General features: G+C 36.5%; 4 protein-coding genes and 2 long non-coding RNA genes across 8 annotated transcripts; 4 read left to right on the top strand and 2 right to left on the bottom strand.

Annotated features, from left to right (window-relative positions):
- Window positions 1-1265: 1265 nt before the first annotated feature.
- LOC143303733 (bifunctional 3'-phosphoadenosine 5'-phosphosulfate synthase 2-like) lies at window positions 1266-8027 on the top strand. Its single transcript, XM_076625409.1, has 11 exons — window positions 1266-1477; window positions 2576-2651; window positions 4376-4546; window positions 4671-5196; window positions 5629-5729; window positions 5912-6099; window positions 6188-6434; window positions 6672-6878; window positions 7007-7112; window positions 7295-7472; window positions 7818-8027. The coding sequence occupies exons 1-10, from the start codon at window positions 1443-1445 to the stop codon at window positions 7462-7464; spliced, it is 1827 nt and encodes a 608-aa protein (XP_076481524.1). The 5' UTR covers window positions 1266-1442; the 3' UTR covers window positions 7465-7472; window positions 7818-8027.
- Window positions 8028-10106: 2079 nt separating this feature from the next.
- On the bottom strand, window positions 10107-12311 carry LOC143303734 (uncharacterized). Of its 2 annotated transcripts, none has more exons than XM_076625410.1 (4): window positions 12067-12311; window positions 11391-11865; window positions 10884-11190; window positions 10107-10613 (listed from the first exon to the last, which is right to left on the bottom strand). In XM_076625410.1, exons 1-4 carry the CDS (start codon window positions 12156-12158, stop codon window positions 10270-10272), a joined length of 1218 nt encoding a protein of 405 aa, XP_076481525.1. In that variant the 5' UTR covers window positions 12159-12311; the 3' UTR covers window positions 10107-10269. The 2 variants fall into 2 exon arrangements, with proteins under 2 accessions (XP_076481525.1, XP_076481526.1); XM_076625411.1 differs by having other exon boundaries at window positions 10460-10613; window positions 10993-11190; window positions 12067-12303.
- LOC143303735 (uncharacterized) lies at window positions 10558-11341 on the top strand. The gene is made up of 2 exons (XR_013060338.1): window positions 10558-10799; window positions 10878-11341. It is a non-coding gene; the product is annotated as an uncharacterized LOC143303735 (long non-coding RNA).
- A 5284-nt stretch (window positions 12312-17595) lies between the features above and the next one.
- Window positions 17596-21701, top strand: LOC143303736 (bifunctional 3'-phosphoadenosine 5'-phosphosulfate synthase 2-like). The gene is made up of 10 exons (XM_076625412.1): window positions 17596-17853; window positions 18050-18220; window positions 18345-18870; window positions 19303-19403; window positions 19586-19773; window positions 19862-20108; window positions 20346-20552; window positions 20681-20786; window positions 20969-21146; window positions 21492-21701. Exons 1-9 carry the CDS (start codon window positions 17797-17799, stop codon window positions 21136-21138), a joined length of 1773 nt encoding a protein of 590 aa, XP_076481527.1. The 5' UTR covers window positions 17596-17796; the 3' UTR covers window positions 21139-21146; window positions 21492-21701.
- Window positions 21702-23780: 2079 nt separating this feature from the next.
- Window positions 23781-25985, bottom strand: LOC117162890 (uncharacterized). Of its 2 annotated transcripts, none has more exons than XM_076625413.1 (4): window positions 25741-25985; window positions 25065-25539; window positions 24558-24864; window positions 23781-24287 (listed from the first exon to the last, which is right to left on the bottom strand). In XM_076625413.1, exons 1-4 carry the CDS (start codon window positions 25830-25832, stop codon window positions 23944-23946), a joined length of 1218 nt encoding a protein of 405 aa, XP_076481528.1. In that variant the 5' UTR covers window positions 25833-25985; the 3' UTR covers window positions 23781-23943. The 2 variants fall into 2 exon arrangements, with proteins under 2 accessions (XP_076481528.1, XP_076481529.1); XM_076625414.1 differs by having other exon boundaries at window positions 24134-24287; window positions 24667-24864; window positions 25741-25977.
- Window positions 24232-25015, top strand: LOC143303737 (uncharacterized). Its single transcript, XR_013060339.1, has 2 exons — window positions 24232-24473; window positions 24552-25015. It is a non-coding gene; the product is annotated as an uncharacterized LOC143303737 (long non-coding RNA).
- Window positions 25986-27057: the final 1072 nt, after the last annotated feature.

Raw genomic sequence — 27057 nt, 5'->3', positions numbered from 1 at the left:
AAGATTCTAAACTCGTAAGTTAGGCTTTTAAATTGTTCAATCAGGGTAGCGATTAGTTCGTTTTGTTTAGCGGTACTCTTGTCAGTTGGGTTCATGCTGAGAAATATGGCACTTTCGGCGGAAGAAGAGTCACTATCTTCAGAACGTATTTCAGGCTTACGGTTTCGATAATGTACGAAAGCCAGCTTACCGAGATTCTTTGCAGATCTTTCTTTTGATCAAGGAGGTGACCGTGGTCCTTCGCTGTAGAATCCGTAGAGTTCCCGTTGAAGTTTCCTCTTGATGCGATGAATGGATCCTGGCAGGATCGCCAAATTTGTCACGTCGATTCGGGGTAATTTCACGTTCCGCACGCAAGGTGAGAAATTCGTACTTAAATTTTGATTGTTATTAGAAAATTTATTGAACACTGACAGAGTAACGATACAGAATGGTCAAACAGCACAGAAAAGAATGTTGAGCAACGACTCGAGAGGTACTTTTTTATATCAAGGACCCGGCTCCTGTGGAGGGGCTATCGCTGGATGCCGGTCACATAGGGTTTCTATTACTGCTTAGCCACCATTTTGCTGGCCAAGGTATGTGAGATATAATTATACTTTCGTTGCGTTCTCACGACCACCGTGACACTGGCACGGCGTTTACACCGAATCAGAATATTTCTAACATGAATAGAGTATATTATAACATGAATAGAATATTTCTAAACTCAATAAACGTCCGGACCTGTTGCTTGCCTCGTAATAACGATGTTGCACGATTTAGCACAATGAAATACGAAGAATTCGTCGGAATGATCAGGTCCAGCTTCGATAGAATCTCAAATGCATCGCGTCGTGAATCGTCAAACTTGTTCAAAAAACTTACATACTTGTGGGCAACATTGTTCCCCACTTGTTGACGAACAAAGACGAGAGACACTGTGACCTTATGTGTTATTGACGACAATTATGGGTATCCCAATATAAATCGGAATAATTTCAACTCATTATATAACTTTCATTCTTTTCTCTATGATAACCTACAAGTTGTCTTCTAGACATCGCTGACTACTGAAAATTAGACGCCGACATCATTGAACTATTTCAATTACGAAACGAGAAATTTCGCTGTCCTCGAGTTTTTCCAGCGGCACGAGCTTTTCCTTTATTCAGGGTCGTGAAAGAAAAAAAGCAACGGGAGAACAAGAGAATATGAATGTGTCGTTTCTCCCCTCTCACGAGCAATACGTGTTACCGAGGATATATGAAAGAACACGTATCACCAGGTACTCAGTACACCCACGCGAGTCGTTATCGTTAATTCGTTACATTTCCAAGAGATTACTGAACGAAAGTTTGGTGTTTCACTTGATTTTAATATCGTGTTGAATTCGAATAATACTATATATATATATAGCAGTAATAGAAGAGGAGCTTTTTGGACAACAATGGATCAGAAAAATGAAGTCAAAGGATGCGATGGGAAAACTAATCCCGTGAGTCTTCGTTAGATCTTGCTCTTCGAGTTATTCGTATTTAGGTTTAGATTATTGCTGAGCAATTGGGATTGCCTCTAATATTCACAATTTGTGCATCGTTTTAAGGGAACGAATTAAGGAATAAACAATATTTAACAGCTTTTTGCCCGCAACGCTTAGTCAGCATATTCTATCTTCACTTCAAAATAGAAAGAAAGAAGCGTTATATGAATATAGACTCCTGAGTTTTGCTTTATCAAGAAGTCACATGAAAAAAAAAGTCACACAAAACTAAAGAATTAACTACTCTAAAACTAAGGAATTATTTCGCTTCTTTTATGTCGCTACGCTTATTTAAATTTAGGTCTATCGTGGGGCGGGGGGGTCATCATGTGACGGGTTATTCCGTCGGGGTTGTGAGATACGAATTTGGTTTCTATACAAATTATTAAAATTTATTTAAATTTCAAATTGGAACGCCCACTCGCGCTATTGGTAGTTTTAGTCTACTTTGTGGCGCGTGCGTGACAATATTATAATATAGTTATATAATAATTTATAATATAATTATATAATAATTTATAATGTAATTATATAATAATTTATAATATAATTATAACATAATTTATTAATTATACCATATATGTTTTATTGACGACAATTATTGGTATCCAAATATAAATCGGAATAATTTCTACTCATTATATAACTTTCATTCTTTTCTCTATGATAACCGACAAGTTGTCTTCTAGACATCGCTGACTACTGAAAATTAGACGCCGACATCATTGAACTATTTCAATTACGAAACGAGAAATTTCGCTGTCCTCGAGTTTTTCCAGCGGCACGAGTTTTTCCTTTATTCAGGGTCGTGGAAGAAAAAAAGCAACGGGAGAACAAGAGAGTATGAATGTGTCGTTTCTCCCCTCTCACGAGCAATACGTGTTACCGATGATATATGAAAGAACACGTATCACCAGGTACTCAGTACACCCACGCGAGTCGTTATCGTTAATTCGTTACATTTCCAAGAGATTACTGAACGAAAGTTTGGTGTTTCACTTGATTTTAATATCGTGTTGAATTCGAATAATACTATATATATATATATAGCAGTAATAGAAGAGGAGCTTTTTGGACAACAATGGATCAGAAAAATGAAGTCAAAGGATGCGATGGGAAAACTAATCGCGTGAGTCTACGTTAGATCTTGCTCTTCGAGTTATTCGTATTTAGATTTAGATTATTGCTGAGCAATTGGGATTGCCTCTAATATTCACAATTTGTGCATCGTTTTAAGGGAACGAATTAAGGAATAAACAATATTTAACAGCTTTTTCCCCGCAACGCTTAGTCAGCATATTCTATCTTCACTTCAAAATAGAAAGAAAGAAGCGTTATATGAATATAGACTCCTGAGTTTTGCTTTATCAAGAAGTCACATGAAAAAAAAAGTCATACAAAACTGAAGAATTAACTACTGTAAAATTAAGGAATTATTTCGCTTCTTTTATGTCGCTACGCTTATTTATATTTAGGTCTATCGTGGGGGGGGGGGAAGGGTCATCATGTGACGGATTATTCCGTCGGGCTTGCGAGGTTCGAATTTGGTTTCTATACAAATTATTAAAATTTATTTAAATTTCAAATTGGAACGCCCACTCGCGCTATTGGTAGTTTTAGTCTACTTTGTGGCGCGTGCGTGACAATATTATAATATAGTTATATAATAATTTATAATATAATTATATAATAATTTATAATGTAATTATATAATAATTTATAATATAATTATAACATAATTTATTAATTATACCATATATGTTATAAACATATATAAAACATAATATTTATTTTCATTAGATAATTCACTTTTCATAGGACATATGTACAGTGCATAAACGTGATTAGTATGATGAATAAGATTACTGGTACGTAGATAACAAGGAATTTAACGGTGCTCTGTCAAGAATACAGTCGTTGAAGCAATTAGGATAAACGTGAACTATATATAGTTCGAATAATTGAAATCTAATCTTCTCTCATTGAATCATAAATATAACAAACATAATTTTCATTGCAACATCCCAAATTAATTATGAGAAAAATTAATAGCAAGAAATAGATCACAAAGCTATTCCCTTTCCTTGAGAAACAAAATAATTTGTACATCGAATATATTGCATTTGTATCGTCGCGTTCGCATTGACATTAAATAAATAAAAATTAAATAAAATGATATTTCTAGCAATTAAATCATTTACAGATATTCCGAACCTATTTGCCCTGTTTTTTATTGCTCGGTCAGCAGCAGGATTTCGAAACATTTTTTCAACATACTTTACGAAAATATGCTAATTACATTATTGCGAAACTAGTCACCAATTATTCTTCACGCGTTCTCTTTTTCTTCATTTGCGAAGAAAAATGAACGTGAAACCCACACGTGAATCGGTGATTTCTAAAATCGTTTGTAGCACTTTCGTATTTGAATCAATAGCCTAAGTTGCCTAATCTACTTTAAGCGATGTAGACATGATTAATACACGTAATTATACGTTGATACGTATAATCTTTTAACTTCTTTTAACGATAGTCTAGTAACAATAATAATAATTATTATTATATAAAAGTATATGAAATAACAATAATAATGGGGTATAATGGGGATATACACGAAATCTTCGATGGAAAATCGAAATACACAGAAGAATAATCGGGTATAATAACACACGCATTTTTAATGATTTATCCAGTCGTATGTAAAATAATCAACCGTCGAATTAATTATTTTCAGTAATATTTCGATGACTCTAAATCGGATAAAGTGTATTGATCTCCTAATTTACTTGAAAATTTCAAACAGCAAATAAAAGATACGTCGCTTTGAAACGTCCCGCGTTGAAATATTTGCAGGTTCTCGCGACGAATGTGATCAAACAATTACACCAAGTGTTGAGGGAGAGACGAGGGGAAGCCTATGGAAAATTCAAAGGATTTTGTGGCTGTACGATTTGGTTGACAGGGCTGTCCGGTGCTGGCAAGACGACCATCTCGTTCGAGCTGGAAAATTACCTGGTTTCTCAAGTAAACTTTTTGCTCTAAAGTTCGAAATTCTCAAATTGCCATATCTCGAAACTTGCAAATTGCCAGACTCTCGATCGGACCATAATTTTTAACGCTTCAGGATCATATAAACTTGCTTTTGCAGGGACTGCCAGCCTACAGCCTGGACGGCGATAATCTTCGTCACGGATTAAACCGGGACCTGGGCTTCTCGAAAGAAGATCGCGAAGAGAACGTGCGAAGAGCTGCTGAAGTAGCAAAATTGTTCTCTGATTGCGGTGTGATCACCATTTGCAGCTTCGTTTCGCCCTTCGAGGCGGACAGAAGGCTGGTGAGGAAGATACACGAAGATTTTAACTTGAAGTTCTTCGAGATCTTCGTGAAAGCTTCCGTGCAGACGTGCGAAGCCAGAGACGTGAAAGGCCTCTACGAGAAAGCTAGAAAAGGGATGATTAAAAGCTTCACAGGCATCGGCCAGGAATATGAAACGCCCAAAACTCCTGATCTCATCGTGGATACGGAATTTCATAATTTGCAGACCTCGACGAGAATGGTGATCGAGTTGTTGAGGACCCAGGGAATTCTTCCCAAGACTCGAGAGCAGGTTCAGGAACTGTTCGTCGAGGAGAGGAAGATAGAGGAGGCGAGAAAAGAGGCGGAGAATCTTCCGAGTACGTTGCAAATGTTTTCTCACTTAATTCTGTATTTTTTTAATTCTGTATTTTCGTTTGCAAAATAATTCCACTTTTTCTTGTCTTTTGTTGATTGGACAAGCAAGTGGCTACTACGCTGTGGCTGAAGAACACGTGGATGGTTCTTTATTTCTGACATCATGTAATTTGCTTACGAAATTACGAAAATATAAAGATTTGGAGGTGTCATAGAATGTTGTGGCACGCAAACATTTCCGGCTAAAATAATTCACATGCGAAACATCAAATATTCATAAATTGCTACGATACACACAGATAAGATAGAGAAAGTTCTTTTCCAAATTGATGTTTCCAATTGACAAAGAGATAAGCTTTTATGTAAACAATTTCCATTTGATATATAGTACTTGATAATTGCCTAATTCCTCAAATCAATATGCTCAATTTAAGGTATCAACATCAGTAAGGTTGACTTACAATGGGTTCAAGTACTCGCTGAAGGTTGGGCTGCTCCGCTCACAGGTTTCATGAGGGAGTACCAATATTTGCAGGTGCGTAATTAAAATTTGATTAACGAATTGCATGAGATTTAAGCATAGAGAAACGAGTTCTATCTTTGGACGATATTAATTATGAAACACTAAGTTTGTAAAGGTAAAAAGTTGTAGAATAGAGATAGATTTTTCTAACGAGATAACAAATAAAATGTGCGTGTGTGTGTGTTATTTTCAAGTGTCAACACTTCAAAACTATCGAACAAAATGGGGACGTGATTAATCAATCGATACCTATCGTGCTTCCGGTTAGCACAGAACAGAAGGAAAGCTATACTACAGCACCGGCACTGACCTTGAAGTACAACGGTCAAGATATCGCAATTCTGAGGAGACCAGAATTTTTCGCTCACCGAAAAGAAGAAAGGTTCGATTATGTTTTTTCAGTAAATTATTATTTCTAGTTAGTAGTTAGTCTCCTCTTATGTGAAAATAAATCGGAAACATTGCAACAGGTGTAGCAGAGAATTTGGTACAAACGACCTTGGACATCCTTACGTCAGAATGATCCACGAATCGGGTGATTGGCTGGTTGGAGGAGAATTAGAAGTTCTGGAAAGGATTAAGTGGAACGATGGTCTCGACAAGTACAGGCTCACGCCAAACGAAATTCGTAAAAAGTGCAGAGAAATGGAAGCGGATGCTGTTTTCGCCTTCCAGTTGAGAAATCCGATTCACAATGGCCACGCACTCTTAATGCAGGTTAGTTCTCATCGAAAACAACAAATTTCAAGTATAATGTAAGAGATAAAATTATTTGCTTTAAAGGAGGTTCGATACGAAGCAAAATTAATTAAGTTTCCATTATTTTGATAAGAACCTAGTTGACGGTTAAAGAAAGTCCAATAAATCCAATCAATTACGACATTTACTTTTTCCTGCGCAAAAATTCCTATTCTTCTTCTCTTTTAATGTAATTATTATTCAAATTAATACCAGGATACGAGAAGATACCTCGTGGAGGAACGTGGTTGTAAGAAACCAGTTCTTCTACTGCATCCTCTGGGAGGATGGACGAAAGAAGACGACATACCATTATCAGTTCGGATAAACCAACACCAAAGTATTCTCGAGGAGGGTGTATTGCACGAAGACACCATCCTCGCTATTTTTCCAAGCCCGATGCTTTATGCTGGCCCTACAGAGGTATTATTTATTTCCCTAAAAAATTAATCAACAATTAAAATTGATGGAATAAGAGAAGCGTAGTATTTCGAAGAGATATAAATATTTTAAATTTGAGAATTGTTTAAAATTTGCGATTTTTATTTTAGGTGCAATGGCACGCCAAAGGAAGAATGATGGCTGGGGCAAATTTCTTCATCGTTGGTCGTGATCCCGCGGGTTTGCCGCATCCTGACAAATCTAAAACCCCGGACGGTAATATTCTGATAAGACGAATTTCACTTGTCCCTTGAATCTAAGATTACTCGCATAAAAAATTAAAAATCGTACGCTTTTATTCTTGATTTATTGGGCGAAGTAATTTTATTGTTATATCGAAGGAATTCTGATATTTCATTATCGTGATAAATCAGCGGTCGCTTTAATTGTAAAATTAGGAAATCTGTACGATGGAACGCACGGCTCGAGGGTACTGTCGATGGCACCGGGTCTTCAGAATCTCAAAATCATACCGTTTAGAGTGGCAGCTTACGACAATAGAAAAAAAAAAAATGGCTTTCTTCTAGCGGGAACGATCGCAAGATTTTGTTATCGTATCAGGAACTAAAATGCGAAGTGAGTTATATTTTTTTCATGTACCTGTTTCTTTTCTTTTTCTTCTAAATCTTCCTGTAATTAATTTGTATATCCTATCTTGCCTATTTTATTAATGAAATCATTAGAAATGAATCATTAGCAATGAAATTATTTTAAAAAACAATTTCTTATTTCACTTCTTATTTTAAAAAATCTAAAAAAAAAAAATGAATTAAATTGCCAACTATAAATGTAAATTGCATTAAAAATACGAAATATCGCATTAGAATAAATACAAGATTTATATAAAAACATTTCTATGAAACATCCAAATAATAATAAAAAAAAACAGTACTAATAAACATTAATATACCGTTATTTCAGATTTAGCAAAATCCGGGGAAAATCCACCAGAAGGATTCATGGTGCCAAAAGCATGGCAAATCGTTTCGGATTATTATCAAAAACAACTGAAAAACTAATTTTAAATTACTATTAGCCGCAACTCTTGTACTAGAGGGTAATTATTTACAAGGACCAAAATATTTTCTGTTTAAATGAAATTTAATAATTAAACTGATAAATACAAACATCTTTTCTGCACAAAAAATGGTTGATTCTTATTGTTCACTTATAAAAGACAATAATTTCGTCAGATACAAGTAAGGTACATCGAAGTAATTTATTTATAATCTTTGTTAAAAATGATCCCTAAAAAGGTTGGGAATGGGGGATGAAAATAAGTAAAGTTAATTTATTTCTCCTCTAATAATGATATAAATATGTGTACCTATATTTATATATATATATATATATATATATATATATATATATATATATATATATATTTATGTTTATTGCGTCAGACACGAGAAATTTGTAATTTAGAGCTTTACCTTAGAGACGTTTTCCTTTCGTGTTTTTTTTTTCCTACTTACTATTTTTCTTCCCTGTTACTTAGAAAGACAGTGGAAAAAAGAAGAAAGTACGACGACTAGGATTTAGTCCGTTTAGTTTCTAACAAAGTATCGCTTTAGTCTGGTACACCTGGGGAAAAAATAACATTTCAATTTCAGCTTCTAATGACATTTTATTATCTCTGTCCTCGGTGCAGCAAAAAGTTTTGCTGGCGCGAATAATCATAAATAAATAAATGGCTTTTCTTAATTCAATTAAATAATCATTTCCAAAGATTTTTTTAAATTAAATATAGGAATTTAAAGTTATTATTATAACATGTATAAACCTGAGATAATTTGCCGCCAGCGAGCTGCCAAACCTTCAAACTCATGTCTCTCGAGCCCGTAATCAGTGACTGAGAATCTGGAGTAACTACTAGACAAGTAATTTCTTGAGAATGCGACACTTGGTACTTTTCTTCAGGACCAACACCTAAACTTACTATTCTTAATTGATTGTCTCCTGTTCCGCATACCGCGTATCTGAAATTTAGAAAGGAGGAAGACAATTAAATCTAAAAACATCGCAATTGCTAATTTATTATAATTATAATTATTATTGTTAATAAATTATTCAAATAACGATCATTGTAGGAAAAATTGAAACAAGGCGACTGTATTGGTATTATAAAAGACTGGACACCAGATGTCCGTCTCTTCCGTACGGCGTACCCTCAATAGCCTTAAGCACCCGTCATAAACTCGAGTCACTTGCCTGCTAAGGTCCTTCAGACCCAACAAATGTCTTTTCTAAATCAGTTTCCAAAGACTATTGTTTACTACGGCTTGACACGGTAAAGTTAGTTTTTCTCACGTACGATGCTTCCTACTAGCAACTTTCTATAGAGGGCGGGGTTAAGACTCTTCCTAGTCCACCAACCTTCGTCTGTCCAATGCGAGGCAATGTATACTGCCCTCGCTTCCTGACCTAAAATGGCGTGAACAAATCTGATGATCCCGTGCGCTAGACACACCCATCACTAGCTTTCATCCAACACAGCATCGTCGCTCAACTTCACTTCTTCTACATCGTTGGAAAAGTCAACTACTAAGTCTAACTCTAACGCCTATCGGGGCAGTCTAAGCATAACGCGAGAGTCTGTCTCGGTATTGTCGAGCATACATTTCCTCACCTAAATATCTTATAGTGCTACGTCCACTAATACATTAAATCCAATTATAAGAGCCCTGCTCTAACGTACATATTGTAATATCGTAGAATAGCTTTGATTGGAGATCGGCTGAATTAGAAAACACCGTGTACGCCATCTTTTTGTGGTTTGTTTACATCCAAGAGCGCCTATATACGGTTTTATATTTTAAGGAGTGGCAGTCGAGAGGCCAGAGTATGTGAGCCTAAAAGTGTGTGTGTGTGTGTGTGTGTGTGTGTGTGTGTGTGTGTGCAGGATCGAGCAGGAATGCATTGGCGAGGGTCAGAGTTGATCGAGACGTCGAAGCATAGAGTCGTTAGAATTGAGTTGCGAGTGTTGTCGAGTGTTAGAGTTGCTAGTGAGAGAGAGAGAGAGAGAGAGTTACCAAATAGTTGTCAAGTTATTTGATGTAAATACGAGCGTTGCATTTAGTTTTCCTGTTAATCAAACATCGTTTCTCTGTCTAACTAATATCTGTATTTTCAATCCATTATTAATAAATTATAATTAATCGGACAAAATTACACCTTTAATATATTCCGATATTACAATATTTACCTTATCTTCGTGCGATAAGTGATTATCTATCTATCTATGCTCATCAGTATAATCTATGTGTTGGAAATATATAATTTATAATTCTGTGAATCACAGTGTTATACAAACTCAATCACCCCTATTATCTCAACGGAAATCAGCGGATCGATCGAGTCGTGGTGTCGATTGTTATAATCGTAACGAGAATTTACGACTCCTGTTGATGTCTCTCTTAGCGACTACGTCTTCCCACGATTGGTCGAACAAACAGTATCTCAATTTATTAATTACAGCCACTGTATCATATCTCATATCGGAAGAAACAGTGAAACAGCGACCAGGCCCACATACTGATTGGATTAGGGTGCCGGTATCAGCTGCCCAAACTCGGATTGTACCAGCTCTATCAGAACTCACTATTCTTCGGCCGTCAAACATAGATGTGACTGCAGTAACAGGTGCCTGGTGTCTAAATGTCGATACCAGCAAACCTAAGGTCAGACCCCATACACGAACTGTTTTGTCCTCAGAACCTGTTTCCAATTTAATTTCCTGTTACTGTATTCTATCAATTTCATGCTTTGGTACTTGGTTATTGAACTATTGTACTTTATTGTATTTTGATTGAAAAAAGAAATGGGTTTCTTCGGTATTAAAGGCAATACAAAGTTATGGTAGTATTTGCAAAACTAGTATTGCGAAAAAAGCATACAAACAAGGTAAATAAATGAAATTTTTGTTATAAAATCTGCCATATACGTATACGTATGGGAGGCTCTACTGTATTTTATCTACAGACCTACCAGAAGCAACAAATAAACCAGAAGCTGAGAATGCAATGCAGATGACGCTAGCGATATGTCCTTCGAAAGTGGAAAGCAATTCGTGAGTATTCAATTGCCACAGATTTACGAGAGAATCGACTCCACCGGTAACTGCCATTGCTCCGTCCCTGGATATATCCAAACAAGATATGGGAGCAGTGTGTGGGTGCAACGATACCTCCTTCACGAATTTCGCGGGTTTAGCGTGTATCTCCTCGCCACGGAAACTCCAGTAAGCCACTCGATCTCCGGAAGCTGTTATCAGGAAGTCGTCCTTCTCCGTCACCTTTTCGCAAAAAGTTGAATTGAAAAATTATATTATATATGAAAGATTAATTTTGATCTTTCACTACTTGTAATTTAACATGCAAATAGAAAAGGTAATTTGCTACGACGATTAATTCCAATTTCAATAAATGTTTACTCATTTTCCATTCTACCTTTTTTTATTAATATAAAGTCATAAATACAAAATCTATAATTTACCTTGACGGCGGTAACATCCGCCGAAGGATTCGCCAGCAACGTTCTCGTCAATCGTCCACTGTGCATATCGAAAACGGAAACCTTTCCCTTCGCTCCTCCAGCAATGGCTCTTCTGCAATCTTTCGCCAAGCAGATACTTTTCACTTCACCTTGATGACCTCTCAACGTGTGGACCTCAGTTCCCGTGGCCAAAGATCTCAAATATAATTTCTGATCTTCGCAGGCTGCCAATAGGAACACCGAATCGGCCGATACGTCGAGCACAGTCACGGCGGATGGTAAAACGATGCTTTTTAACAATGTGAATCTTTCTAGACACCATAAGCAGATGGTACAGTCGGAAGAACCGGAAACCAGAATTTCTCCCGCAGAATCGACGCGAATGGATTTTACTGGCCCTCTGTGGTGGTCCACTTTGATGAGAACATCGCCGGTTAGGAGACTGGTGACGATTATTCTCGAGTCTTCGCCACCGCTAATGGAAAGCGGAAGGTTTAGCGTTAGTTGATAAATACGAAACGAAATAACTTATAGAACAATCTATAATTAATACAAATAAGAAGTACTCGGAGAAGATTGAAATCTTTTCCCATTTTTCCGGTTACCTTTTTTAATCAAGATTATGGAAGAAAGCGTTTTTGATATCTTATTATTACTACACGATAAAACTATGAACCTGACAATCACTGAATTCTTGAGCGCGGACGTCAAGCACAGAACTGGGGCAATGTGTTCTTGGATTCTTAACTTCAAGGTCAGCTCTTTCATATCCCATACTATAATCGAAGTGTCTTCAGAGCCTGTCAGTAGATATTGCGAATGCTGTGTCACGGCTAAACATGAAATTGGATTTGAGTGCCCTGAAATGAAAAATATTTCTCATAAAATATCAAGTTGAACATAAAAATCTGTTTGTTTGATATTTGACTTTGGTGGGCTGATACCGCATATTGAAACGAGAATAATTATTTCGCATGATCAATATATCAGAGACTTGTATTAAATTCCATGTTCGATCAGGATTCGAATTTTGGGCGCGCGACGACTCTTCATGTGGACTAGCCATCGTTTCACAAAGCCGAGATTTTATTTACACGTATATACAGGTCTATCACTAAGCTTAACAAATAATAAGTACAACTAATAATAAGTCTAACAAACACTAAGCCTAATGAATAATACGATCTACGAATAATTAAATTAAATAATACTATTAGCAATGTTTGAGTTCAAACGAATCCACGGTCACCGGGATAACTCCTTACTAAGCGAAACCAACTTAGACGCAAATGCGAGCGTCGAAAATGCTCGATGTATCACTCTCCAAGGCAATCGCAAGAACGCCAGCCTCGTGGAGATTTTTCTCCCTGTACGATTGCATTTTGTTTTCTATACCCGTTTGGAAGCATCGAGAAGGTTCCAAACGCCGTTGCTAGGCACACTCGTTGGAAGCATCGAGAAAGTTCCAAACGCCGTTGCTAGGCAGTTTCTGCCTGGAGTTTTGATTACTAATACAATGTATGTCCCATTGCATCGGCACCTCCACGTGAGACAACATCACACGTGGCTAGGCCCGCTCTCGAGGCCGCATGCCGCCACAACCACATTTCTCGGAAAACACATACAACCACTCCAGACCTCCGTTAGATAAAACATCCATCCCGTGACCGTGGCTACGTTCAGCGACCGATTGTCACCTCGAACCCAATCTCGCTTATTACAAATCTTAAGCAATTACAACTATAATAAAATCTAGGCTAAGGTACTAGAGGATGTTCCCAAAATTTCCAAGGAAAGGCTTCGGCTTTCCTTTCATCTCCGACATGTATATATAAAATATATATAAAACTGGAAAAAACTCTACTTAGAAGTCTTCTTAAGTAATAACCCCAGTAGATAGACATCGCCCTTGCTTGGCTTATTTGTTAAAGGCATTACGTAAATTCTAATAGATATAATCTCGTAAAGGTGAGTACAAAGTTTAATATATACAGTGTATATAGTATCATGTATATGGGATATTAACTGAGTTTTAAACTTGCACTAATGTGAACCATAAAACGCACACTGCAAGTAACCACACAATCTAGTTCCCAGAACAGCCATGAAAGAAAACTGTAATTGCTACAATCTGCCACGAATTATACGTGTAACAACGCCCAATCGTGGAATATCAATATTCCACAATACCTGGAATAGGAACAAGATTCGAAGCTATAGTACGTTCGTAACGTATTCAAAATCTTTCTGCTAGCTATTGCAAATAACCTAAAACTAATAAATTTGTTTCTCTCATATTCATAAAATAAAGGGAAACTTTGTAACAATTTAATAATTATTGTTTCATAACAAAGTTGTATGGCCAATTCGTTGCGATCCCTATCAATCTCGATAAACGCTGGCACGGCGTTTACACCGAATCAGAATATTTCTAACATGAATAGAGTATATTATAACATGAATAGAATATTTCTAAACTCCGGACCTGTTGCTTGTCTCGTAACAACAATGTTGCACGATTTAGCACAATGAAATACGAAGAATTCGTCGGAATGATCAGGTCCAGCTTCGATAGAATCTCAAATGCATCGCGTCGTGAATCGTCAAACTTGTTCAAAAAACTTACAAACTTGTGGGCAACTTTGTTCCCCACTTGTTGACGAACAAAGACGAGAGACACTGTGACCTTATGTGTTATTGACGACAATTATGGGTATCCCAATATAAATCGGAATAATTTCAACTCATTATATAACTCTCATTCTTTTCTCTATGATAACCTACAAGTTGTCTTCTAGACATCGCTGACTACTGAAAATTAGACGCCGACATCATTGAACTATTTCAATTACGAAACGAGAAATTTCGCTGTCCTCGAGTTTTTCCAGCGGCACGAGCTTTTCCTTTATTCAGGGTCGTGAAAGAAAAAAAGCAACGGGAGAACAAGAGAATATGAATGTGTCGTTTCTCCCCTCTCACGAGCAATACGTGTTACCGAGGATATATGAAAGAACACGTATCACCAGGTACTCAGTACACCCACGCGAGTCGTTATCGTTAATTCGTTACATTTCCAAGAGATTACTGAACGAAAGTTTGGTGTTTCACTTGATTTTAATATCGTGTTGAATTCGAATAATACTATATATATATATATAGCAGTAATAGAAGAGGAGCTTTTTGGACAACAATGGATCAGAAAAATGAAGTCAAAGGATGCGATGGGAAAACTAATCCCGTGAGTCTTCGTTAGATCTTGCTCTTCGAGTTATTCGTATTTAGGTTTAGATTATTGCTGAGCAATTGGGATTGCCTCTAATATTCACAATTTGTGCATCGTTTTAAGGGAACGAATTAAGGAATAAACAATATTTAACAGCTTTTTGCCCGCAACGCTTAGTCAGCATATTCTATCTTCACTTCAAAATAGAAAGAAAGAAGCGTTATATGAATATAGACTCCTGAGTTTTGCTTTATCAAGAAGTCACATGAAAAAAAAAGTCACACAAAACTGAAGAATTAACTACTCTAAAACTTAGAAATTATTTCGCTTCTTTTATGTCGCTACGTTTATTTATATTTAGGTCTATCGAGGGGGGGGGGGGAGGGGTCATCATGTGACGGATTATTCTGTCGGGGTTCGAGGTTCGAATTTGGTTTCTATACAAATTATTAAAATTTATTTAAATTTCAAATTGGAACGCCCACTCGCGCTATTGGTAGTTTTAGTCTACTTTATGGCGCGTGCGTGACAATATTATAATATAGTTATATAATAATTTATAATATAATTATATAATAATTTATAATGTAATTATATAATAATTTATAATATAATTATAACATAATTTATTAATTATACCATATATGTTATAAACATATATAAAACATAATATTTAGTTTCATTAGATAATTCACTTTTCATAGGACATATGTACAGTGCATAAACGTGATTAGTATGATGAATAAGATTACTGGTACGTAGATAACAAGGAATTTAACGGTGCTCTGTCAAGAATACAGTCGTTGAAGCAATTAGGATAAACGTGAACTATATATAGTTCGAATAATTGAAATCTAATCTTCTCTCATTGAATCATAAATATAACAAACATAATTTTCATTGCAACATCCCAAATTAATTATGAGAAAAATTAATAGCAAGAAATAGATCACAAAGCTATTCCCTTTCCTTGAGAAACAAAATAATTTGTACATCGAATATATTGCATTTGTATCGTCGCGTTCGCATTGACATTAAATAAATAAAAATTAAATAAAATGATATTTCTAGCAATTAAATCATTTACAGATATTCCGAACCTATTTGCCCTGTTTTTTATTGCTCGGTCAGCAGCAGGATTTCGAAACATTTTTTCAACATACTTTACGAAAATATGCTAATTACATTATTGCGAAACTAGTCACCAATTATTCTTCACGCGTTCTCTTTTTCTTCATTTGCGAAGAAAAATGAACGTGAAACCCACACGTGAATCGGTGATTTCTAAAATCGTTTGTAGCACTTTCGTATTTGAATCAATAGCCTAAGTTGCCTAATCTACTTTAAGCGATGTAGACATGATTAATACACGTAATTATACGTTGATACGTATAATCTTTTAACGTCTTTTAACGATAGTCTAGTAACAATAATAATAATAATATAATAATAATATAATAATACATATATATAATATATCATTATTATTATCATTATTATTATGTATGTATTATTATATTATTGTTATATATATATGTAAATATAGAATATAAGACGAGCATGAGAAAAAATTCTGGCTTTGTGTATAAAACTTCGTGTATAACTAACCGCGAATGATATCTGAGCGAAATGATGACTTTTATTTGAATAAGAAATTGAATTCTTATTCACGGCCGAAATATTAGTCTTTTCATTCATAACTAAAATATTAAAACATTTCTTTAATTTGTTATTTATCATTTAACAGGTAAATGAAATTTTGGCCAACCGTATCAGCGATGACCCTTTAAATTACATAATTAACGATGTGTAATTTCAAGTAATAATTCAAGTACGGATAATTCATAGTATTTCAGTTTTAGAAAGTCTGTGTTACAGTTTTTTGCAATGAAACTACTAATAACGGTTACGTAATTGGTAAATCTTTCGTTTGCTTATACAAATGAACTTCTTATCTTACAGGTGGGCTCGTATTTCGTGAAGTAATTTGCCTTGTCTTTCCGGTATCTGTACTTGTAATAACACAACTACTTCCAAAATGTTGTTTCTTTTTTCAGTTACGTTATACTTGTATGTAGACGAAGTTCACAGGTTACCCTCTCTTCATTTTGCGCCAGTCTTCTTAGAATTTCGCAAATGCTAATAAAAAGGACGAAAGCGTAATTTTATTAGAGCCGAAAACGTCCGAGTGTTAAAGGGCGATTTAATCTCAAACAGTCGTTCTACTGTGAACGAATGTAAACAACAACAAGTATCAGTAAACAAGTAAAGCGGATAAGTATCAGTAAAGCGTATTACGTAAAGTTCAGTTCCCTTTGCGATTTCCCATTTCCGATATTCTTCGAGCTATTTCTCCGAGTACAGTCGCTGGCAAAAATATAGCACACGGAAGAGCGGGAGAGTGCACGTCAGCACGTGCCAGGAACGAAACAAAACTTTTCGGGCAAACTGAACTCGCTACTTCTGCTTCTTACACATAGACACGCGTCTATGAAGCGCCATATCTATGCGCACGCATACTTACATTCATTCAGAATTTCATCGAATTACGTACTTTGTGCTTCTGTACCTTTGACATTTTTCAATATGATATTCCTGACAGTTTCACGTCGTATATTAGGCTTCTGACAAAATGTAGTATTAAATAAGAAATAAGAAATAAATAAACAATAAATGAAGAGGATTATCTGTTAAATGTGGAAACCTCGAGGCTCGATAGCGTAGGCCGCCTTAAACTTCAATTACGTGTACGTTATATCCACCTTAATACGTAGCTAAAATTCGATGAGCTTCCTAAAATGCTCATTTCCTCGGAGAAATATCATACGTAGAGCGAGAAATTCTCCGATCCCCACCCGATCCAACTTTCCTTTTCACTTTCTCGTTTGACGGAACTCGCTGGACAGAAATGCTCGACAGCCGCGTAGTCGATGCAGAACTACACGCCTGGATAGATAGCAATCGATAGTGTTCTTTATCGAGTAAGAAAATCGAACAATCGATCGGCGCCATTGGCTCTATTTTAGATGTCGCTATTAAGTTGAATTTATCTCATTCGCGAAGAAACGAATTGGTCGAATAGATCGTTGCACAGTGGACATTTAAAAACAGTAGAATCAATCGTCGAATATTTTATAAGATCCTTATCGTTGCACGAAACCTAATGATCAAATATTCCGTATAATGGGGATATACACGAAATCTTCGATGGAAAATCGAAATACACAGAAGAATAATCGGGTATAATAACACACGCATTTTTAATGATTTATCCAGTCGTATGTAAAATAATCAACCGTCGAATTAATTATTTTCAGTAATATTTCGATGACTCTAAATCGGATAAAGTGTATTGATCTCCTAATTTACTTGAAAATTTCAAACAGCAAATAAAAGATACGTCGCTTTGAAACGTCCCGCGTTGAAATATTTGCAGGTTCTCGCGACGAATGTGATCAAACAATTACACCACGTGTCGAGGGAGAGACGAGGGGAAGCCTATGGAAAATTCAAAGGATTTTGTGGCTGTACGATTTGGTTGACAGGGCTGTCCGGTGCTGGCAAGACGACCATCTCGTTCGAGCTGGAAAATTACCTGGTTTCTCAAGTAAACTTTTTGCTCTAAAGTTCGAAATTCTCAAATTGCCATATCTCGAAACTTGCAAATTGCCAGACTCTCGATCGGACCATAATTTTTAACGCTTCAGGATCATATAAACTTGCTTTTGCAGGGACTGCCAGCCTACAGCCTGGACGGCGATAATCTTCGTCACGGATTAAACCGGGACCTGGGCTTCTCGAAAGAAGATCGCGAAGAGAACGTGCGAAGAGCTGCTGAAGTAGCAAAATTGTTCTCTGATTGCGGTGTGATCACCATTTGCAGCTTCGTTTCGCCCTTCGAGGCGGACAGAAGGCTGGTGAGGAAGATACACGAAGATTTTAACTTGAAGTTCTTCGAGATCTTCGTGAAAGCTTCCGTGCAGACGTGCGAAGCCAGAGACGTGAAAGGCCTCTACGAGAAAGCTAGAAAAGGGATGATTAAAAGCTTCACAGGCATCGGCCAGGAATATGAAACGCCCAAAACTCCTGATCTCATCGTGGATACGGAATTTCATAATTTGCAGACCTCGACGAGAATGGTGATCGAGTTGTTGAGGACCCAGGGAATTCTTCCCAAGACTCGAGAGCAGGTTCAGGAACTGTTCGTCGAGGAGAGGAAGATAGAGGAGGCGAGAAAAGAGGCGGAGAATCTTCCGAGTACGTTGCAAATGTTTTCTCACTTAATTCTGTATTTTTTTAATTCTGTATTTTCGTTTGCAAAATAATTCCACTTTTTCTTGTCTTTTGTTGATTGGACAAGCAAGTGGCTACTACGCTGTGGCTGAAGAACACGTGGATGGTTCTTTATTTCTGACATCATGTAATTTGCTTACGAAATTACGAAAATATAAAGATTTGGAGGTGTCATAGAATGTTGTGGCACGCAAACATTTCCGGCTAAAATAATTCACATGCGAAACATCAAATATTCATAAATTGCTACGATACACACAGATAAGATAGAGAAAGTTCTTTTCCAAATTGATGTTTCCAATTGACAAAGAGATAAGCTTTTATGTAAACAATTTCCATTTGATATATAGTACTTGATAATTGCCTAATTCCTCAAATCAATATGCTCAATTTAAGGTATCAACATCAGTAAGGTTGACTTACAATGGGTTCAAGTACTCGCTGAAGGTTGGGCTGCTCCGCTCACAGGTTTCATGAGGGAGTACCAATATTTGCAGGTGCGTAATTAAAATTTGATTAACGAATTGCATGAGATTTAAGCATAGAGAAACGAGTTCTATCTTTGGACGATATTAATTATGAAACACTAAGTTTGTAAAGGTAAAAAGTTGTAGAATAGAGATAGATTTTTCTAACGAGATAACAAATAAAATGTGCGTGTGTGTGTGTTATTTTCAAGTGTCAACACTTCAAAACTATCGAACAAAATGGGGACGTGATTAATCAATCGATACCTATCGTGCTTCCGGTTAGCACAGAACAGAAGGAAAGCTATACTACAGCACCGGCACTGACCTTGAAGTACAACGGTCAAGATATCGCAATTCTGAGGAGACCAGAATTTTTCGCTCACCGAAAAGAAGAAAGGTTCGATTATGTTTTTTCAGTAAATTATTATTTCTAGTTAGTAGTTAGTCTCCTCTTATGTGAAAATAAATCGGAAACATTGCAACAGGTGTAGCAGAGAATTTGGTACAAACGACCTTGGACATCCTTACGTCAGAATGATCCACGAATCGGGTGATTGGCTGGTTGGAGGAGAATTAGAAGTTCTGGAAAGGATTAAGTGGAACGATGGTCTCGACAAGTACAGGCTCACGCCAAACGAAATTCGTAAAAAGTGCAGAGAAATGGAAGCGGATGCTGTTTTCGCCTTCCAGTTGAGAAATCCGATTCACAATGGCCACGCACTCTTAATGCAGGTTAGTTCTCATCGAAAACAACAAATTTCAAGTATAATGTAAGAGATAAAATTATTTGCTTTAAAGGAGGTTCGATACGAAGCAAAATTAATTAAGTTTCCATTATTTTGATAAGAACCTAGTTGACGGTTAAAGAAAGTCCAATAAATCCAATCAATTACGACATTTACTTTTTCCTGCGCAAAAATTCCTATTCTTCTTCTCTTTTAATGTAATTATTATTCAAATTAATACCAGGATACGAGAAGATACCTCGTGGAGGAACGTGGTTGTAAGAAACCAGTTCTTCTACTGCATCCTCTGGGAGGATGGACGAAAGAAGACGACATACCATTATCAGTTCGGATAAACCAACACCAAAGTATTCTCGAGGAGGGTGTATTGCACGAAGACACCATCCTCGCTATTTTTCCAAGCCCGATGCTTTATGCTGGCCCTACAGAGGTATTATTTATTTCCCTAAAAAATTAATCAACAATTAAAATTGATGGAATAAGAGAAGCGTAGTATTTCGAAGAGATATAAATATTTTAAATTTGAGAATTGTTTAAAATTTGCGATTTTTATTTTAGGTGCAATGGCACGCCAAAGGAAGAATGATGGCTGGGGCAAATTTCTTCATCGTTGGTCGTGATCCCGCGGGTTTGCCGCATCCTGACAAATCTAAAACCCCGGACGGTAATATTCTGATAAGACGAATTTCACTTGTCCCTTGAATCTAAGATTACTCGCATAAAAAATTAAAAATCGTACGCTTTTATTCTTGATTTATTGGGCGAAGTAATTTTATTGTTATATCGAAGGAATTCTGATATTTCATTATCGTGATAAATCAGCGGTCGCTTTAATTGTAAAATTAGGAAATCTGTACGATGGAACGCACGGCTCGAGGGTACTGTCGATGGCACCGGGTCTTCAGAATCTCAAAATCATACCGTTTAGAGTGGCAGCTTACGACAATAGAAAAAAAAAAAATGGCTTTCTTCTAGCGGGAACGATCGCAAGATTTTGTTATCGTATCAGGAACTAAAATGCGAAGTGAGTTATATTTTTTTCATGTACCTGTTTCTTTTCTTTTTCTTCTAAATCTTCCTGTAATTAATTTGTATATCCTATCTTGCCTATTTTATTAATGAAATCATTAGAAATGAATCATTAGCAATGAAATTATTTTAAAAAACAATTTCTTATTTCACTTCTTATTTTAAAAAATCTAAAAAAAAAAAATGAATTAAATTGCCAACTATAAATGTAAATTGCATTAAAAATACGAAATATCGCATTAGAATAAATACAAGATTTATATAAAAACATTTCTATGAAACATCCAAATAATAATAAAAAAAAACAGTACTAATAAACATTAATATACCGTTATTTCAGATTTAGCAAAATCCGGGGAAAATCCACCAGAAGGATTCATGGTGCCAAAAGCATGGCAAATCGTTTCGGATTATTATCAAAAACAACTGAAAAACTAATTTTAAATTACTATTAGCCGCAACTCTTGTACTAGAGGGTAATTATTTACAAGGACCAAAATATTTTCTGTTTAAATGAAATTTAATAATTAAACTGATAAATACAAACATCTTTTCTGCACAAAAAATGGTTGATTCTTATTGTTCACTTATAAAAGACAATAATTTCGTCAGATACAAGTAAGGTACATCGAAGTAATTTATTTATAATCTTTGTTAAAAATGATCCCTAAAAAGGTTGGGAATGGGGGATGAAAATAAGTAAAGTTAATTTATTTCTCCTCTAATAATGATATAAATATGTGTACCTATATTTATATATATATATATATATATATATATATATATATATATATATATATATATTTATGTTTATTGCGTCAGACACGAGAAATTTGTAATTTAGAGCTTTACCTTAGAGACGTTTTCCTTTCGTGTTTTTTTTTTCCTACTTACTATTTTTCTTCCCTGTTACTTAGAAAGACAGTGGAAAAAAGAAGAAAGTACGACGACTAGGATTTAGTCCGTTTAGTTTCTAACAAAGTATCGCTTTAGTCTGGTACACCTGGGGAAAAAATAACATTTCAATTTCAGCTTCTAATGACATTTTATTATCTCTGTCCTCGGTGCAGCAAAAAGTTTTGCTGGCGCGAATAATCATAAATAAATAAATGGCTTTTCTTAATTCAATTAAATAATCATTTCCAAAGATTTTTTTAAATTAAATATAGGAATTTAAAGTTATTATTATAACATGTATAAACCTGAGATAATTTGCCGCCAGCGAGCTGCCAAACCTTCAAACTCATGTCTCTCGAGCCCGTAATCAGTGACTGAGAATCTGGAGTAACTACTAGACAAGTAATTTCTTGAGAATGCGACACTTGGTACTTTTCTTCAGGACCAACACCTAAACTTACTATTCTTAATTGATTGTCTCCTGTTCCGCATACCGCGTATCTGAAATTTAGAAAGGAGGAAGACAATTAAATCTAAAAACATCGCAATTGCTAATTTATTATAATTATAATTATTATTGTTAATAAATTATTCAAATAACGATCATTGTAGGAAAAATTGAAACAAGGCGACTGTATTGGTATTATAAAAGACTGGACACCAGATGTCCGTCTCTTCCGTACGGCGTACCCTCAATAGCCTTAAGCACCCGTCATAAACTCGAGTCACTTGCCTGCTAAGGTCCTTCAGACCCAACAAATGTCTTTTCTAAATCAGTTTCCAAAGACTATTGTTTACTACGGCTTGACACGGTAAAGTTAGTTTTTCTCACGTACGATGCTTCCTACTAGCAACTTTCTATAGAGGGCGGGGTTAAGACTCTTCCTAGTCCACCAACCTTCGTCTGTCCAATGCGAGGCAATGTATACTGCCCTCGCTTCCTGACCTAAAATGGCGTGAACAAATCTGATGATCCCGTGCGCTAGACACACCCATCACTAGCTTTCATCCAACACAGCATCGTCGCTCAACTTCACTTCTTCTACATCGTTGGAAAAGTCAACTACTAAGTCTAACTCTAACGCCTATCGGGGCAGTCTAAGCATAACGCGAGAGTCTGTCTCGGTATTGTCGAGCATACATTTCCTCACCTAAATATCTTATAGTGCTACGTCCACTAATACATTAAATCCAATTATAAGAGCCCTGCTCTAACGTACATATTGTAATATCGTAGAATAGCTTTGATTGGAGATCGGCTGAATTAGAAAACACCGTGTACGCCATCTTTTTGTGGTTTGTTTACATCCAAGAGCGCCTATATACGGTTTTATATTTTAAGGAGTGGCAGTCGAGAGGCCAGAGTATGTGAGCCTAAAAGTGTGTGTGTGTGTGTGTGTGTGTGTGTGTGTGTGTGTGTGCAGGATCGAGCAGGAATGCATTGGCGAGGGTCAGAGTTGATCGAGACGTCGAAGCATAGAGTCGTTAGAATTGAGTTGCGAGTGTTGTCGAGTGTTAGAGTTGCTAGTGAGAGAGAGAGAGAGAGAGAGTTACCAAATAGTTGTCAAGTTATTTGATGTAAATACGAGCGTTGCATTTAGTTTTCCTGTTAATCAAACATCGTTTCTCTGTCTAACTAATATCTGTATTTTCAATCCATTATTAATAAATTATAATTAATCGGACAAAATTACACCTTTAATATATTCCGATATTACAATATTTACCTTATCTTCGTGCGATAAGTGATTATCTATCTATCTATGCTCATCAGTATAATCTATGTGTTGGAAATATATAATTTATAATTCTGTGAATCACAGTGTTATACAAACTCAATCACCCCTATTATCTCAACGGAAATCAGCGGATCGATCGAGTCGTGGTGTCGATTGTTATAATCGTAACGAGAATTTACGACTCCTGTTGATGTCTCTCTTAGCGACTACGTCTTCCCACGATTGGTCGAACAAACAGTATCTCAATTTATTAATTACAGCCACTGTATCATATCTCATATCGGAAGAAACAGTGAAACAGCGACCAGGCCCACATACTGATTGGATTAGGGTGCCGGTATCAGCTGCCCAAACTCGGATTGTACCAGCTCTATCAGAACTCACTATTCTTCGGCCGTCAAACATAGATGTGACTGCAGTAACAGGTGCCTGGTGTCTAAATGTCGATACCAGCAAACCTAAGGTCAGACCCCATACACGAACTGTTTTGTCCTCAGAACCTGTTTCCAATTTAATTTCCTGTTACTGTATTCTATCAATTTCATGCTTTGGTACTTGGTTATTGAACTATTGTACTTTATTGTATTTTGATTGAAAAAAGAAATGGGTTTCTTCGGTATTAAAGGCAATACAAAGTTATGGTAGTATTTGCAAAACTAGTATTGCGAAAAAAGCATACAAACAAGGTAAATAAATGAAATTTTTGTTATAAAATCTGCCATATACGTATACGTATGGGAGGCTCTACTGTATTTTATCTACAGACCTACCAGAAGCAACAAATAAACCAGAAGCTGAGAATGCAATGCAGATGACGCTAGCGATATGTCCTTCGAAAGTGGAAAGCAATTCGTGAGTATTCAATTGCCACAGATTTACGAGAGAATCGACTCCACCGGTAACTGCCATTGCTCCGTCCCTGGATATATCCAAACAAGATATGGGAGCAGTGTGTGGGTGCAACGATACCTCCTTCACGAATTTCGCGGGTTTAGCGTGTATCTCCTCGCCACGGAAACTCCAGTAAGCCACTCGATCTCCGGAAGCTGTTATCAGGAAGTCGTCCTTCTCCGTCACCTTTTCGCAAAAAGTTGAATTGAAAAATTATATTATATATGAAAGATTAATTTTGATCTTTCACTACTTGTAATTTAACATGCAAATAGAAAAGGTAATTTGCTACGACGATTAATTCCAATTTCAATAAATGTTTACTCATTTTCCATTCTACCTTTTTTTATTAATATAAAGTCATAAATACAAAATCTATAATTTACCTTGACGGCGGTAACATCCGCCGAAGGATTCGCCAGCAACGTTCTCGTCAATCGTCCACTGTGCATATCGAAAACGGAAACCTTTCCCTTCGCTCCTCCAGCAATGGCTCTTCTGCAATCTTTCGCCAAGCAGATACTTTTCACTTCACCTTGATGACCTCTCAACGTGTGGACCTCAGTTCCCGTGGCCAAAGATCTCAAATATAATTTCTGATCTTCGCAGGCTGCCAATAGGAACACCGAATCGGCCGATACGTCGAGCACAGTCACGGCGGATGGTAAAACGATGCTTTTTAACAATGTGAATCTTTCTAGACACCATAAGCAGATGGTACAGTCGGAAGAACCGGAAACCAGAATTTCTCCCGCAGAATCGACGCGAATGGATTTTACTGGCCCTCTGTGGTGGTCCACTTTGATGAGAACATCGCCGGTTAGGAGACTGGTGACGATTATTCTCGAGTCTTCGCCACCGCTAATGGAAAGCGGAAGGTTTAGCGTTAGTTGATAAATACGAAACGAAATAACTTATAGAACAATCTATAATTAATACAAATAAGAAGTACTCGGAGAAGATTGAAATCTTTTCCCATTTTTCCGGTTACCTTTTTTAATCAAGATTATGGAAGAAAGCGTTTTTGATATCTTATTATTACTACACGATAAAACTATGAACCTGACAATCACTGAATTCTTGAGCGCGGACGTCAAGCACAGAACTGGGGCAATGTGTTCTTGGATTCTTAACTTCAAGGTCAGCTCTTTCATATCCCATACTATAATCGAAGTGTCTTCAGAGCCTGTCAGTAGATATTGCGAATGCTGTGTCACGGCTAAACATGAAATTGGATTTGAGTGCCCTGAAATGAAAAATATTTCTCATAAAATATCAAGTTGAACATAAAAATCTGTTTGTTTGATATTTGACTTTGGTGGGCTGATACCGCATATTGAAACGAGAATAATTATTTCGCATGATCAATATATCAGAGACTTGTATTAAATTCCATGTTCGATCAGGATTCGAATTTTGGGCGCGCGACGACTCTTCATGTGGACTAGCCATCGTTTCACAAAGCCGAGATTTTATTTACACGTATATACAGGTCTATCACTAAGCTTAACAAATAATAAGTACAACTAATAATAAGTCTAACAAACACTAAGCCTAATGAATAATACGATCTACGAATAATTAAATTAAATAATACTATTAGCAATGTTTGAGTTCAAACGAATCCACGGTCACCGGGATAACTCCTTACTAAGCGAAACCAACTTAGACGCAAATGCGAGCGTCGAAAATGCTCGATGTATCACTCTCCAAGGCAATCGCAAGAACGCCAGCCTCGTGGAGATTTTTCTCCCTGTACGATTGCATTTTGTTTTCTATACCCGTTTGGAAGCATCGAGAAGGTTCCAAACGCCGTTGCTAGGCACACTCGTTGGAAGCATCGAGAAAGTTCCAAACGCCGTTGCTAGGCAGTTTCTGCCTGGAGTTTTGATTACTAATACAATGTATGTCCCATTGCATCGGCACCTCCACGTGAGACAACATCACACGTGGCTAGGCCCGCTCTCGAGGCCGCATGCCGCCACAACCACATTTCTCGGAAAACACATACAACCACTCCAGACCTCCGTTAGATAAAACATCCATCCCGTGACCGTGGCTACGTTCAGCGACCGATTGTCACCTCGAACCCAATCTCGCTTATTACAAATCTTAAGCAATTACAACTATAATAAAATCTAGGCTAAGGTACTAGAGGATGTTCCCAAAATTTCCAAGGAAAGGCTTCGGCTTTCCTTTCATCTCCGACATGTATATATAAAATATATATAAAACTGGAAAAAACTCTACTTAGAAGTCTTCTTAAGTAATAACCCCAGTAGATAGACATCGCCCTTGCTTGGCTTATTTGTTAAAGGCATTACGTAAATTCTAATAGATATAATCTCGTAAAGGTGAGTACAAAGTTTAATATATACA

This window comes from Bombus vancouverensis, chromosome 16, assembly GCF_051014615.1.
Source record: "Bombus vancouverensis nearcticus chromosome 16, iyBomVanc1_principal, whole genome shotgun sequence".
Classification (NCBI taxonomy): domain Eukaryota; kingdom Metazoa; phylum Arthropoda; class Insecta; order Hymenoptera; family Apidae; genus Bombus; species Bombus vancouverensis.
Note: the sequence above shows the minus strand (reverse complement) of the source record. Positions and strands in the feature narration are given on the sequence as shown.